Raw genomic sequence first — 12,857 nt, 5'->3', positions numbered from 1 at the left:
GATTCTCCTGCCCCAGCCTCCTGAGTAGCTAGGACTACAGGCGCGCATCACCACGCCTGGCTAATTTTTTGTATTTTTAGTGGAGTCGGGGTTTCACTGTGTTAGTTAGGGCTGGGATTATAGGCGTGAGCCACTATGACCAACCTTTTTTTTTTTTTTAAACAATAACCATCTTGATGGGTATGAAATAGGTTTTTGAGACAGAATCTTGCTGTGTCACCCAGGCTGGAGTGTAGTGGCGCAATCTTGGCTCACTGCAACCTCTGCCTCCTAGGTTCAAGCAATTCTCCTGCCTCAGCCTCCCAAGTAGCTGGGATTACAGGCGCCCGCCACCACACCCAGCTAGTTTTTGTATTTTTAGTAGAGATGGGGTTTCACTGTGTTGACCAGGCTGGTCTTGAACTCCTGACCTCACACTCCATCCTCCTCAGCCTCCCAAAGTGTTGGGATTATAGGGGTGAGCCACCATGCCCAGCCAGGGTTTTTTTTTTTTGGTTTTGTTTTGTTTTGTTTTGTTTTGTTTTTTAAGAGACAGGGTCTTTCTCTGTCACCCAAGCTGTAAGTGGCACCAGTCATAGCTCACTGTAATCTGAAACTTCTGAACCCAAGCAATCCTCCTGCCTCAGCCTTCCATGTAGCTAGATGTACAGGCACATGCCACCATACCTGGCTAACTTTTTGTTTGTTTGTTTTGTTTGTTTGTTTTGAGACAGAGTTTTGCTCTTGTTGCCCAGGCTGGAGTGCAATGGCATGATCTTGGCTCTCTGCAACTGCAATCTCCTCTTCCTGGGTTCAAGTGATTCTCCTCCCTTGGCCTCCCAAGTAGCTGGGATTACAGGCACCCGCCACATCGCCTGGCTAATTTTTTATATTTTTAGTAGAGATGGGGTTTCACCATGTTGGCCAGACTGGGCTCGAACTCCTGACCTCAGGTGATCCACCCACCTCAGCCTCCCAAAGTGCTGGGATTACAGGCGTGTGCCACCACACCTGGCCCCTAGCTAACTTTTAAATGTATTTTGTAGAGATGAGGTCTTACTGTGTTGGCCAGGCTGGTCTTGAAATTCTAAGCTCAAGTCATCCTCCCACCTCAGCCTCCCAAAGTGCTAGGATTACAGGTGTGAGCCTCCACACCTGGCCCCTTTGCCCATTGTAATAATTAGGTTGTTTTTGTTGTTGAGTTGTAGGAGCTCTTTATATATTCTGGATTTCGGTTCCTTATCAGATATGTGATTGGCACACATTTTTTTCCATCCATGGATTGCTTTTTCATTCTGTTATAGTATTCTTGATTCACAGAAGTGTTTAATATTGATGAGGTCATACTTAATCTGTGTTTTGTTTTGTTGCTTGTGCTTTTGGTGTTATATCCAAGAAATTGTTGCCAAATCCAATGTTGTGAAACTTTGCCCTCTGTTTCCTTCTGAGTTTTATAGTTTTAAGACTTAAATTTAGGTTTTCGACCCATTTTTAGTTAATTTTTGCATATGGTATAAGGGAAGGGTCCAGTGTTATTGTTTCGCATGTAGATATACAGTTTTCCGAGTACCATTTGATGAAAAGGCTGTCCATTGAATTGCTTTTGCAACTTTTATTTGGGCATATTTATGTGAGTCTGTTTGGTTCTATATTTTGCTCCATTGATCTATGTGTCTGTTCCTCTGCTAATACTGTCTTAAATATGGTAGCTATATAGTAAGCCTTAATACTGAGTAGATAGATTTCTCCCATTTTATTGTTCTTTTTCAAAATTGTCACTGGTTTGTTTTTATTTTTTACTTTATGCAGATAACCTGTACTATACTTTGGTTTCATGTATCAGGCAGTTTGTTCCAAGTTGTGCTTTAAGCAGAACAAATAAATTTTCATACTGTTCTTTGTGTTAATCTGCAATATAAACCTATACCAAATTCTATTTTGTGTGTGTGTTTGTTGTAGTAATCTGACTGACTTTCATACCTCCAGACTCATGTCTTTCAAGGTCCCCAACTGAATCTTGTTTTAGGTGGAACTTAGAAGCAGTAGAACTTAAGAATCTATTTCACAGCCTTAGTAGTCTAGTTTCATTCTCTATATAATGTCGTCTATGGAAGTGAGCTGCTCTCCAGTGCCTTAGTTTCACCAATGTTGGGGAAGGTCTCTTCTCTTTGTTTTGGACTTCTCTATCACATTGCCTTTCTCCAGAGAAGACCTATAATGAAAGTTGGTATCTGGTGTTCTATGACTTCTTCAGACGCTTGCCAGTTTTTCAGGCTGATTTCTGTCACTGGCAGCTCTTTAGAGTGCTGTTCCTACTCCACCCTCCCCTGGTGGTATGTATCAGTTTTCCACTCATCAGCACCCACCTACTCCTGCCTACTGTGTTTCTCAGATGTCTGCTGCCTGGCTAGCTCATTGCTGCTTTTGTCACTCTTAGAGCTGTCTTCCTCCCTTTTTTGGCTTTCTGCCTGACTTCCAGGGCAGCTACTTTGTCATTGCCTGTCTGCCATTCTGTCCTTTTTCCCACCACCCCCAACAGGTACAACATGTACTCTAATAACACACATTCTCAATGTTCAAATTAACCTCATCACTTTCCCCACCACATTCCCCAACACTGGTCATCCTCCAGCTTATAGCATTGAAGGTCACTGAAGTTAGACATCTGGGCTTTGCTTACCTCCAACTACAAATTCTCTCCTCATCTCCTTTAGATATTCCTGCCCTGCTGTGAGATCCATCTGGTTTGTTGTCTAGATTACTTCTGAAAGCTTCAGTCAGTGACCCTCCTTACTTCAGACCCCACCAGTTGATCCTTCACTCTGCCATCAGTCATTGTTTCTAAAATCTAAATTGTTCCATTTAACCTCGCTGTGATAAAACCTTTGGTAGTTCTCCAGTGTGTTCAGTGGTAATTTAAAACTTTCATTGTGATGTCCAGGCCCCTTCATGATCTGATCGCTGCCTCCTCCAGCCTCATTGTGTGCATTTCCCCGCCCCACCCTATCCTCACCCACCCTGGTCTTTCATGTCTTCCATTTTTACATTTATTTAACAGATATTTGTTGAAGCCCCACATGATGCCCTTACCTAGGTCTTTGTTGTTCCCAGGACCAGACCGGCTTTTTCAAGCTCCCAAGTCATCTCAGTTTGAAAGACTATGTCTGACCATTGTCTTGGCCAATTACTCTTTATCCTTCCAAGTTCAATGATAGTCCCACTGCACTCCAGCCAGAGTGAGAGAGCAAGACCCTATCTCAGTAAATAAAACTAAATAAATAAATCAGCCATAGTTTATTTAATCACATCTCTCTCCCCCATTGATAGACATTAAGGGTATTTCCAGTTTTCTTCTCTTGAAAACAATACTACTTTGAATAACCTTGTACATGGGTCACTTTGAAAGTATGGATATGTATCTGTGGAATAAGTTTCCAGAAGTGGAATTGTGTCAGAGGGGTTGTGCATTTGTAATTCTGATGAATATTTATAGATTTTTTTATATATATGAGAGTACCTGTTTACCCAAACTCTTGCCAATGCAGCATTGTCAAAGTTTTTTATGTTTGCTAGTGTGATAGATAAAAAATGGTATCTCCCAGCATTGCTTTCTCTGATCATCAATGGGGTTGGGCATCTTTTCATACATTTAAGAGAACTGTATGGTTTTTTTTTTTTTTTTGTGAGTTATGTTTCATATCGTTTACCTGTTTTTCTTTTAGACTGTTGGTCCTTTTTTTCTTAATCTGTAAACCCTTTATGTATTGGGGAAATTGGTCTTTGTGAATGAGTTGCAAATATGTTTAAAAAGGTCGTTCTTTAATGTGGAAGCAGCTGTTTTGGTGGAATGGTGGAAAAAGAAGCCAGATTTCTATGGAGACAACCCTTTCTAGAGATTTGGCTATTAAGCAGAGTAGAGACATGATAGCTGGAGGATTGATGTAGATGCAAAGAAGTTTTTCATCTTCTTTGAAAACTTAATGTGTTAAAAACTGGTATGAAAGGGAGGGTTAAAGCTGGAGATGGTGGTAGAAAAAAATGCAGGGTTCCTAAAGGACTGAGATTCTTGGGTGGAATTTCAGGGAAGGGGAAATTTTCTGGATATAGTGACTGGTGAGTTAAGGGTGTCCAGTTCAATGGCTTTTATTTTCTTGGAAGTGTAGGCAAGGCCAACAGCCAAATTTGTGGGAGGAGATGGTTAGAGGGGAAAGGAGGTTTGAAGTAATCGCTGTGGAGAATTGGAGAGAGCTAAGGAAAGACAGAAAGACTGCAGAAAGTGCTTAGGGTTCCACTGAAGCAGAAATAGTGATTTGTAGTGATACAACCCTTATGAGTTGTTTGATTTTTTTTTTTTAAAGCAGCATTTGGCAGTCCAAGTATAGGGCTGACAGTTTGGGATTTTTCTTTCTATGTTGGTGTAAAAGAACAGTGTCGCGAGGGAAGTTAGGACAAAAGAATGATTGAACTGACACCAGGTTTTCTTGATTTGGTAGAGAAGGAAGTAAAGATAGAGCAGAGATATTGAAAAGAATTAGAGAGGGGTTCAAGAGACTGAAGGCCTGGATGAGGTCAGAGAGCAGGTGTAGTAGGCATAACAGACAGAACTACAAGGATAGAAAGCGTGGTTTGGAGAGTGGGAAGGCAAGATTTATTCAGTATGGGGGCTTTTCTGGGTAATAACAGAATCTGGAGTACAGCCATTGTCATGAGTGGCCCAAGTATAATAGAGAGATAGGGTCATTGGAGTTAAGGAAGTCAAGGAACTGAGAGGCTGGCCTAGATGTGGATTTTGGTTGTCATCCATGAGGATATTGAAGTCATCCAGGAGAATAGCAGGCCTAGGGCACAGGAAGAAAACTGAGACACTTACAGTGTCTTCAGTGAAAGGAAAGCACAAGGCAAAAAACTTTCAAAAACAGGGACTGTTAGGCCGGGTGCAGTGGCTCACACCTGTAATCCCAGCACTTTGGGAAGCCAAAGCAAGTGGATTACTTGAGGTCAGGAGTTCAAGACCAGCCTGGCCAACATGGTGAAACCCCATCTCTACTTTTGTTCTTTTCCCTTGTTCTTGTATTACCTTTCTGGAAAGGAATTTTTATTGTAGGCTAATTGTTATTCCTACCAGTATTTGAGTCCTTTTCATATGACTCTTACCAGCACTGGATATTTCATATGATTTATCTCTTCTGTGAGCACCACTCACTCACTGGAGATTGCGCCACTGTACTCCAGCCTGGGCGACAGAGTGAGACTCTGTCTCAAAAAAAAAAAAAAAAGAAAAAAAAAAGAAAATAGAGTGCCTAAATACTCCCTGCCCCCAACACCTGCACAGCTTCCTTATTATCCACATCCTGCACCACTGTGGTACCTTTGTTGCAACTGATGGACCAACATTGACTCCTCATTATCACTCAAGCTTTGGTGTTGTGCATTCTGTAGATTTGGACAAATGTATAATGACATGTGTCTACCATTGTACTATCATATAGAAGAGTTTGACTGCCCTGACAATCCTCTGCTCCACCTACTTACTCCTCTCTCCTTTTTGTAGCCCCACAACCACTGATTTGTTTTTTTTTTGTTTGTTTGTTTTTTGTTTTTTGTTTTTTTGAGACAGAGTGTTGCTCTGTCCCCCAGGCCAGAGTGCAGTGGCGCGATCTCGGCTCACTGCAAGCTCCACCTCCTGGATTCATGCCATTCTCCTGCCTCAGCCTCCCGAGTAGCTGGGATTACAGGCGCCCGCCACCACGCCCGGATGATTTTTCGTATTTTTTAGTGGAGACAGGGTTTCACCATGTTAGCGAGGATGGTCTCGATCTCCTGACCTCGTGATCCACCTGCCTCGGCCTCCCAAAGTGCTGGGATTGCAGGCATGAGCCACCCACTGTGCCCGGCCCTTAAAAACAAAACAAAACAAAACAAGGTCTTGCTCTGTCACCCAAGCCTGAGTGCAGTGATGCAATCACTCCTCACTGCAGCCTCAACCTCCCAGGCTCCAGTGATCCTCCCACCTCAGCCTCCTAAGTAGCTGAGACTACACGCACACACCACCATGCCCAGCTAAGTTTTGTATTTTTTATAGAAACGTGGTCCTGCTATGTTGCCCAGGCTGGTCTTGAACTCCTGAGCTCAAGCAATTTGCCTGCCTTGGCCTCTCAAGGTTTTGGGATTACAGGCATGAGTCACCACACCTGGACTTTTTTTTTCCTTTTTTTTTTTCTTTGTTTTTTTTTTAACCAGTGATCTTTTACTGTCTCCATGGTTTTTCACATTGGCTTCTTTTGCTTAGTAATATGTGTTTAAGTTTCTTCTATGTATTTTCATGTTTTTAGCTTATTTCTTTTTAGCAGTGAGTAATATTTCATTGTCTGGATGTGCCATCACTTATTTATCCATTCACCTACTAAAGGATATCTTGATTGCTCCCAGTTGTGGCAATTATAAATAAAGTTGCTGTAAACGTCCATGTGCAGGTTTTTTTAAATGGCATAAGTTTTCATCTCATTTGGGTAAATACCAAGGAGCACAATTGCTGGGTCATATGTTAAGAGCATATTTATGTTTTTGAGAACTACCAAACTGCCTTCCAAAGTGGATGTACCGTTTTACATTCCCACAAGCAGTGAATGAGCGTTCCTACTGCTCCATATTCTTACAAACATGTAGTATTCTCAAATGTTTTGGATTTTAAAACCAAAATCCATTTTAATAGATGTGTAGTGGTATCCTGTTTTAATTTGCAATTCCCTAATGTCTTGATGTTCTATGTCTTTTTCAGATGCTTATTTGCCGTACTGTATATCTTCTTCGGTGAGGTGTCTGTTCAGGTCTTTTGCCTATTTTTAATCTAGTTGTTAGTTTTCTTGTTGAGTTTAAGAATTCTCTGTCCTTTGTCAGATGTATCTTTTGCAAACATTTTCTCCCAGTCTGTGGCTTGTCCTCTCATTCTCTTGGCATTGTCTTTCACAGAGTAGACGTTTTATATTTTAATAAAGTCCAGACTATCAATTATGTTCTCATGGATCATGCCTTTGATGTTATATCTAAAAAGTTCTCACCATACCCAAAGTCATCTAGATTTTCTCCTGTTATCTTCTTGGCATTTTATAGTCTTATGATTGATATTTAGGTCTGTGATTCATTTTTAGTTAATTTTTGTGAAAGATATAAGGTCTGATATGGATTAATTTTTCTGTATGTAGCTGTCTAGTTCCATTGTCATTTGTTGAAAAGACTATCTTGCTCCATTTTATTGTCTTTGCTCCTTTGTCAGTTGACTATATTTATGTGAGTCTGTTTATGATCTCTGTTCTGTTCCATTGATCTGTCTGTCTTTTCTTTTGCTAATACCACACTGTCTTAATTACTATAGCTTTAAAGTAAGTCTTGAAGTCCAATAGCATTAATCTTTGACTCTTCTTTAATATTGAGTTGCCCCTTCAGAATCTTAATGTTTCTCCATGTAAACTTTAGAATCAGCCTTTTTATATTCACGAAATAACTTGCTGAGATTATGATTGATATTGCATTGAATCTATAGACTTATTTGGGGAAAACTGACATCTTGACAATATTGAGTCTTCCTATCCATAAACATTGTTTATGATGGGCTTCTTTATGTTTAGAAGCTTTTGTTTTTTCTGCTGTGAGATATTCCACTTCTAGCTTTATGATTTCTTACATTGCCTTTTATACTTAGAAACTTTTTCCTCATCCTGAGCTCACATATTCATTTATTTTCTTTTAAAATGTGTTTTTCAAACATTTAGTTTCTAAACCTATGTGGAATTTATTTTGGTATATGGAGTGAGATGGTGGTCTAATTCCCTCCCCTCAAATATGTAGTTATTTTTCCCAAAACCATTTTCTATTGATTTATCAAGAATAGACATGTATACATGTATAATAGTCAGCCTTCCACTTGTTTTTTGACCCTTGTGAAGGAAATTGTTTGAGTTTCCAATTTTGGATTAGGCTCAGATAGTAATTGAGCTGGATTCTGCCAGAGATCAATGTTAATTCACTATCCAGCTCTTCCACAGAGTTATAAAAATGTAAGTTTTGTGAAAATCTAACAGTATATCACTGGTTTAATAATCACAGCCTAGGAAGAATGGGGAAATGGTCAAAATCTCATGTGGGTGCACCTGAAGGCCACTGTTGAGTCCATCTCCCTGCTAGGCACCGCTGCTGGCACCAGGGGTAGACTCCTGGGGTGTATATGAACCACCTACATCTCCCTCTCTTCCCCTATACCCCTGAGATTTTCATGTGTCCCTTAAAGATGTATGTCCTACTTCCCTTGGAGAGTCACTACCATATTGAACACTTTAGACTGTGAGTCCTGTGAAGATGGGGCTTGTGAGTGTATTGCTCCCCAGTTATTTCTCTAGCATTAGCTCAGTATAGGGCATAAAAATCTGAATGGATGAACAAACCACTATTACTGGTGGGAACGTGCTACTATCTTACATGGTTTGAGGTGGCATAAAGGTTGAGAACAGCTATATAATGTGTTCCTTGAAGGGCAGCAGTACATCAGTGCAGTCAGCCTACCTTCTCCATACTTCTCACTCTGAAAACTGTAAAGCTGCACCTAGCAATCAACTTGGGATCTTTAAAAGGGGCTGCTCCCTAGCTCTCACCCACAAAGCTGCAGTCTAGCACAGGTGACTTTTTTAAGAAAGTTTTTTGGGCCAGACACGATGGCTCACACCTGTAATCCCAGCACTTTGGGAGGCTGAGGTGGGCAGGCCACCTGAGGTCGGGAGTGTGAGACCAGCCTGACCAACATGGAGAAACCCCATCTCTACTAAAAATACAAACAAATTCGCCAGTCATGGTGGCACATGCCTGTAATCTCAGCTACTCGGGAGGCTGAGGCAGGAGAAATTGCTTGAACCCAGGTGGTGGAGGTTGCGGTGAGCCAAGATCACACCATTGCACTCCAGCTCAGGCAACAGTGCGAGACTCCATCTCAAAAAAAATAAAAAAGGAGTCCTATTATGACTTATTTTTATTTTTACGGGTTGGATATCTCTAATTCCAAAATATGAAATGCTCCAAAATTTGAAACGTTTTGAGCACAGACATGATGCTCAAAAGAAATGCTCACTGGAACATTTTGGATTCAAAATTTGGATTAGGGACTGGGTGTGGGGGCTCACACCTGTAATCATAGCACTTTGGGAGGTTGAGGCAGGAGGATCAATTGAACCCAAGAGTTTGAGAGCAGCCTAGGCAACATAGTGAGACTCTGTCTCTACAGAAAATTTTAAAAATTAGCCAGGCATGGTGATACATGCCTGTAGTCCCAGCTACTCAGGAGGCTAAGGCAGAAGAATCACTTGAGTCCAGGAGGTAGAGGCTGCACTGAACTATGATCATACCACTCTCTCCATCTTGGGCAATAGAGCAAGACCCTATCTCTTTAAAAAAAAAAAAATCTGAAACACTGCTAGTCCTCAGCCATTTTGGATAAGGGATAGTCAATCTTTATAAAGACTTAGTTAGTTATTGGATATCTGAGGAAGCATTCATATCAGGATCCCAAAAGATCATTGGTTTAGACACACATTTTAATAGCTTGGAAATCCAGAATACTCTTCTGGTGACCAGCTCAGACATAGTCATGATAATATAGGACCTCATCTAACATGGCTCCCTATTTTCCAGATAAGCATGGATTCCTGGTTCACTCTTGTTCTGCTTGGCAGTGGTCTGATATGTGTCAGTGCCAACAATGCTACCACAGGTAAATTGTAATTTGATAAGGCTGCTATTTGAAATGAAATTTTGCTTTCACATTTAATGAGCCAAATTTGAAAACCAAGATGGTATTTGAAGAAAGGAATAGAAAAATTTTATTCGAAGTGATGGTAAAATAGGTGTCTTCAGAAATCTTGGAATTGTATTGAATGCTCAGCATTGTTTTTCATACATATAACTGCTTTAAATAAATCAAAGAGATTATGTGTTATTTCCTGAAAAGTAAAATAAACTGTTGATATTTACAACTCTATATATGGTTTCTGAGGAACTAAGTGAAGAATCTTATGTCTTTCTCCCTTAAACCATAGTCCTTTGGAGGAGGTAGGAAAGGTCCAGCATTAAATAAAAACATAGTGGGTGGGTGGGTATTGGGGGGTTGGTCTTTGCTTGGTCTCCATATGTTTGAGAGTTTATTAAGGCTTGCTGCTTTGTGTCTCACAACTTTTTAGCCTCACATTCTTCATGTGATATTTCCTTGTTTTTTGGTGTTTGTAGTTGCACCTTCTGTAGGAATTACAAGATTAATTAACTCATCAACGGCAGAACCAGTTAAAGAAGAGGCCAAAACTTCAAATCCAACTTCTTCACTAACTTCTCTTTCTGTGGCACCAACATTCAGCCCAAATATAACTCTGGGACCCACCTATTTAACCACTGTCAATTCTTCAGACTCTGACAATGGGACCACAAGAACAGCAAGCACCAATTCTATAGGCACTACAATTTTACCAAATGAAACGTGGCTTCCAGATAACCAGTTCACGGATGCCAGAACAGAACCCTGGGAGGGGAATTCCAGCACCGCAGCAACCACTCCAGAAGCTTTCCCTCCTTCAGGTACTAGAGATGATTCTCTTTATTCTTTTGCTCTTTGAGTTTATTCATCCTTTTATTACCTTGTTTGTGTTTCCTAGCCTTAAAATTTCTTCAAATAAGTAAAATTGCTCAAGTGAAGTAATGAAACCTATATTTGAAATTTTTAGGCATATCTGGTTAGCATGAGTGAAGAGGAAAGAAGAAAGATTCTGGAGAATATCATTCTGCTAGGTGGGATCCTGGTTAGATTGAGAGGACTTAAATGTGTTTAAAGGTAGAGAAGGCTTAAAAAGAGAAAGAGAGGAGCTCATTGACGATGCAAGAGACTGAAGATGAAAAGACACAGAGAATGAGTAATAAGATTAGGTTTGAAAAGGGAGGGATCCATGGAGACCATGGAAAGGAGAGTGGATATTGATGTCCATGACAATTAGATATGGCTAGGGGTGTCATTAGAGAGGCTCTGGGAAATGGTTACATTGCAGTGCCAGTTGTTCAGGGCCTCAGGTTGAAGCAGTAGTCCCAAGGATAAAATCAGAGACGTGGGTCTGAGACCAGGACAGGTAAGACAAGTTTCTGACCTCTTTGAACCTTAGGTACCTTGTCTGTAAAAGAGGGTTAGAGAGACCCTCAAAGGGCTTCTGGGAGGAGTAAATGTAACTGTCATCCCTTTTCTAGCAAAAATCACTCTTTCCTGTTCTGTGTTCCCCAGCCCTTTGGCTCTAATTTCTTCCCAGTTAGATGGTGAGTGCCCCTAAGCAGAATCACATCTCGCTCATGGGGAACATTCAGGAACTGTTTGCTCAGTTGGTTCTCATTTGTTACTACAGGTGATATCTTTTACTATGCCTTATAACTCAGACCCTTCACTTGCCAGCTTTTCCCCATATTTTCTGCCGTAAAGACAAGACAGCATTTGCAGTTAAGAGGGCAGTCTTCAGTACCACACTGAGTTTGAATCCCAGCTCTTCCATAAACCAGTCATGTTTATGGCATAGCTGGCTTACTTGATCTCTCTACCTCAGTTTGTCTGTCTGTGAAACAAGAATGAGTGATAGTAATAGTTCTTACCTCATAGAGGAGATATTAGGATTAAACAAGTTAATATGGGTAAAGCACTTACAAAGATGCCTGCACAGGTTAAGCACTATTTTTAAGTGTGAGCTGTTAGTTTTGTTGTGATTATTGCTCTGATAGTTCCCAGTGAAATATGTGAAGGTACCTTTAATGCAGATGGCATCTCACTATTCTTGATGAAATAGAGGACTGCAGACAAGTAATGTCTGACACTCGCTTTGTGCTTTAAAGTTAATGTAGTTTTGTCATAGTTATTACTGTGTGCTAGGCATCGTACTAAGAGTTTTCTAGAATAATCCTGTGAGGTAAGTTCTATTTTATGTTTTATAGGTGAAAGTATTTTACGATGATGAAACTGTAGTTTGTGGAATGTTTTTCAATGTACAGGTCATGACACAATTCATGAAATCACTTTAGCGGGCCACCACTAGTTTTGTTTTGTTTTGTTTTAATGGATGATCCAGTTCCATGTTTATTCTTTTAATGTTACATACAATTTTTTGAAATGTTAGTAACAACATAAAATGTTGGGTTGTGGCCATTGCTTAGGGAGAAAAGCAGAATAACTTGTACAAACCGAATGAGTGAATGGAAAAGGTGGAGACTGTAACACAGGCCTGACTGACTGGACAGCCCATGTTCTATTCTGTACTGTCTTTCATTTAACAGTTCTGTGACATGACCATGGATAATCATCTCCTTTTAACAGATGCTTAATTTCAGACTGCATATAGAGGTTAAGTGATTTGCTTTAGATCTCAAGGCTAACAAGTTAGGACTATTTCTCACTTTTGTGGTCTTTCCACTCTGCTTATAGGGAACTTAGTTTTCCATAAACTGACTTAGGTCCAAATTGTGCCACAGCTAAGAATCTAGTTATTGTCTAGTTATTGACATTTCATGTCATAGGAGACTGAGACTACATTTCTCTAGTGGCATTCATTCAAGATGAGTAAAACACAACAAACCATTATTGCACATGGGAATTTCATGGTCTTAAACCCCATATCCCACTTATCACCACGATTTTACCAGTCCTCCTGTAACAGTTACAGTTTTTTATTAAATCAGTATTTGATGTATATTATTATAATTATGAAATATTCATTGCTGAGCTATAAATATAAATGGATTGTTTTTCTTTCTTGTACAGTTTTTTTTCTGGATTTAATAATTGCCTTATTTTTTGTTTATTTAGTTTTCTGTTTAGTCAG

General features: G+C 40.1%; 1 protein-coding gene across 13 annotated transcripts in view; it reads left to right on the top strand.

The window, feature by feature from the left end:
• The window catches only part of PTPRA (protein tyrosine phosphatase receptor type A), a 162,762-nt gene that overhangs the window by 81,014 nt on the left and 68,891 nt on the right, over positions 1-12,857 (top strand). For 8 of the 13 annotated variants that reach the window (XM_017944957.1, XM_021921191.1, XM_031656614.1 and 5 more), the window contains 2 exons: positions 9,655-9,733; positions 10,246-10,587. In XM_017944957.1, coding sequence (XP_017800446.1) covers positions 9,661-9,733; positions 10,246-10,587 — 415 coding nt within the window. In that variant the 5' untranslated portion in view covers positions 9,655-9,660. Of the gene's footprint in view, positions 1-6,757; positions 6,807-9,654; positions 9,734-10,245; positions 10,588-12,857 lie in introns of those variants that run through there. The other 5 variants (XM_031656615.1, XR_002515183.2, XM_021921189.2 and 2 more) reach the window with 2 other exon arrangements.

The sequence above is a fragment of the Papio anubis genome, chromosome 16 (assembly GCF_008728515.1).
Source record: "Papio anubis isolate 15944 chromosome 16, Panubis1.0, whole genome shotgun sequence".
In the NCBI taxonomy this organism is placed as follows: Eukaryota; Metazoa; Chordata; class Mammalia; order Primates; family Cercopithecidae; genus Papio; species Papio anubis.
Note: the sequence above shows the minus strand (reverse complement) of the source record. Positions and strands in the feature narration are given on the sequence as shown.